The 3,265-nt window shown below is 52.9% G+C and overlaps 1 protein-coding gene across 1 annotated transcript in view; it reads right to left on the reverse strand.

The window, feature by feature from the left end:
- hpgd (15-hydroxyprostaglandin dehydrogenase) overlaps window positions 1–3,265 on the reverse strand; it is a 19,968-nt gene that overhangs the window by 11,238 nt on the left and 5,465 nt on the right. The window contains exons 3-4 of the mRNA XM_007578481.2: window positions 3,094–3,200; window positions 1,805–1,901 (exon numbers count right to left, since the gene is read on the reverse strand). Coding sequence (XP_007578543.1) covers window positions 1,805–1,901; window positions 3,094–3,200 — 204 coding nt within the window. The remainder of the gene's footprint in view (window positions 1–1,804; window positions 1,902–3,093; window positions 3,201–3,265) is intronic.

Genomic DNA, 3,265 nt, shown 5'->3' on the forward strand with positions numbered 1-3,265 from the left:
AGTGAGTGAGTGAGTGAGTGAGTGAGTGAGTGAGTGAGTGAGTGTGTGTGTGTGTGTGTGTGTGTGTGCTTGTGTGTGTGTGTGTGAGAGAGTGTGTGAATGACTGCTTGTAGTAAGATAACTTGAGGATGTTTCTGGTTTTAATGCTGTGGGGACCACAGCGCCTCCTACAGGCAGCTCCTTCAGACACGGAGCCGCTGACGGAGCGTGATGAGAAGCGTAAACCTCACACAAAGATTATTCTTCATTCACTAAGATACATGCGCTCAGATCCGCCTCGCCGCTCTGAGTGACTCTTCTGTCCTGAAGTTCAGGATTGTGCAGCCTGAGGAGACGGACCATTACTGCCAATAAACCTGCTCCGCTGGAACCTTCCAGAGGAACCGGTTTGAGTGAGAGCTGGCGCCGTGGCAGTTCAACTGTGAAGCGTTTCTGATAAACGGCGCTCAGCCTGGCGGGGGGCTGTGGGGCCTGGCAGCCCGCCAGGCTTACTTTACACTGGAGGAAACTCTGACGTTTCCAGACAGTTTGAGTTTGAGATGGAGCTGCTGCAGGAAACGTCTCTGGTTTCATCGCCTCAGGATCCAAAACTCTCCGTAGTGGGAAACATTAGCCGGTGGGAACCCTGAACCCGACCCGGTTCTGCACCAACTCCTGTCAGTTTGGTTCGTGTTCAGACATGAAGACGTTTCTTTGTCTTTTCAGGAGGCTTGAAGTTGAAATTAATCAGGTTTAATGTTGGAGGAGGACGTCAGTCAAACCAACTGGATTCAGATACGGAAGAAATCTGCTCATGTTTCTGCTTCTAAGGATGAAAGTAAAAACTCCAGATTTTGTCCTGAACTGCATGTTTTTGTCTAGATGGGTGAGTTTTAAGAGCAGCTCTGATGGGTCGAACCCGATCCTTCCTGCCGCACTGCACCAGCGGGGTCAGAGGTCACAGCGATCTGAACCGCAGCAGAACGTCGACCACACAGGAAGTCATCAGACAACACAGATCAGGACGTTTCCTGTTCTTAGGACCAGCAGTGATGAAGAGGAAGATTTCAGCTTCATCAAGTCTGCATGAGCAGCAGCAGACGTTTATCTCTGAGCAGACGACCTGCTGACCTTTGACCCTGTTTTTACAGACTGATCAGGTGGATCCCGGAACGTTTCATTTAAAGATCCTTGCAGTTAGTTTCAGGCCCATTTTCCTTCCCACAATGCACTGGGGTCAGCTCTCAGGCTGCGTCCGCCCACAGCAATCTCCATTCAGTCCAGTAAAATTTATTTACACCCAGAGACACCCGGATGTAAATAATTTACACCCGGGGCCCTATGAAGAGGCCTGGAGCTCTATGAAGGGGCCCGGGGCTCTATGTAGGGGCCTGGGGCTCTATGAAGGGGCCTGGGGCTCTATGAAGGGGCCTGGGGCTCTATGAAGGGGCCTGGGGCCCTATGAAGAGGCCTGGGGCCCTCCAAAGGGGCTGGTGCCCTATGAAGGGGCCTGGGGCCCTATGAAGGGGCCTGGGGCTCTATGAAGGGGCATGGGGCCCTATGAAGGGGCCTGGGGCCCTATGAAGAGGCCTGGGGCCCTCCAAAGGGCCTGGTGCCCTATGAAGGGGCCTGGGGCCCTATGAAGGGGCCTGGGGCCCTATGAAGGGACCTGGGGCTCTATGAAGGGGCATGGGGCCCTCCAAAGGGCCTGTGGCCCTATGAAGGGGCCTGGGGCCCTCCAAAGGGCCTGTGGCCCTCCAAAGGGCCCGGGGCCCTATGTAGGGGCCCTGCCGTGTCCGACTCCCTCCCCGTACCCAGCGGTTACCTGCCATGGAGGACACGTTGATGATGGTGCCTCCTTCCTTGCCGTACTCTTTGCTCATGTGCTCCAGGGCCAAGTAGGTTCCCTTTATCACTGAGGTCTGCAGATAAAGCAGAGAAGAAGAAGAAGCGGTTAAAGTCGGCGCAACTCGACGTGACGCTGGGACAGGAAGTCATGAAAGGCGACACTTCTGATAAGAGGCGATACCAGAGGCTGCGGTTTCCTCAGGAAGCCTCAGCAACGACTAAAACAACATCGAGCTGCTGATACGATCTGCAACCAGAACACCAGCTGGAAATTTATAGAAAACACTTCAACTGAAACAAGTCAGACATTCTGGCTGCTCAGATGACCTCTGACCTGTGGGTCAGCATGTTCTGGAATCAGGATCCAAAACCACCAAAGTTCAGAGAAAAACCTGAGCAGACGTTGATCTGAAGAGGAAAAGAGCCGACATGGAGCCAGCAGAAATAAAAACCAGAACAGAGGTCAGAGGTCAGGTTTTCCAGAACGTTCTGATGATCCTCCAGACGTCTGGGAAACGTTCTGGAAAAGCTGAAGGTTTGGAAAGAGCGCGACCCGTTACATCGGCCTGGAAGAAACGACAGCAGAACATGAAACCAACAGGGAAGCATGGCGGTGGCAGCATGATGGCTGGGGATGTTTGGCTTCCTGGAGTCATTCTGCTGAAGGAGAACGTCCGACCTCCAGAACCGGAACCAGGACCAGGAAATGTCCCAAAACAGAACACACCTCTGAATAACAGCATGGAGGTTTTGCAGTGGCCTAGTCAAAGTCAATGCTGTGGCATGACCTTAAGAAGGCCAACAGAGCTGGAACCAGGACCAGAACCGGGACCAGAGGAACCAGAAGCCCTCAGAATGAGCTCTGAGGTTTCTAGTGAAATCCTGACAGATGAGGTTCTGATCGACTCGGTGCAGTAAGAGGAAGCGCTTTATTGAAACAGGAAGTGATGAAACGGATCATTTCTGAATGTGGTCTATTTATTGTTTCTTCACTGAAGCCCAAAACCAGGAGGAGTTCCTCTACAGAGAACCGTAGAGCGGGCCGAGTCCAGGTTCTGGTCCTGATGCCTTTGGCTGTGACAAAGATCCCATTTAATGCAGAGGATGTGATATTTCTAAACGGTGGTTCTGGTTTTCCTTTAAACTGATTCTAATTCTCCTGCTCTGGGCCTCATATGGAGCCATGTGTTCAGGGTCGGTTCGGTCCGACAGTAAAATGGTTCTGGTGTTGGTAGTTTGTGACTCGGGTCGCCTGCCGGTTCTTACCAGGTTGACCTGGATGGTTTTCTCCCAGTTCTTCTCGTTGTTGATGCCGGCGTTGTTGATGACGATGTCCAGGCGTCCAAACTGGTCCACCGTCCTCTGGAAGGCGTCTGTCCAGGGAGACAGAGACGGTGATGAGGACGTCACTCAGGACACCCCTGGTGGCAGGAGGGGG

Source organism: Poecilia formosa, unplaced genomic scaffold (genome assembly GCF_000485575.1).
Source record: "Poecilia formosa unplaced genomic scaffold, Poecilia_formosa-5.1.2 Scaffold481, whole genome shotgun sequence".
Taxonomy (NCBI): domain Eukaryota; kingdom Metazoa; phylum Chordata; class Actinopteri; order Cyprinodontiformes; family Poeciliidae; genus Poecilia; species Poecilia formosa.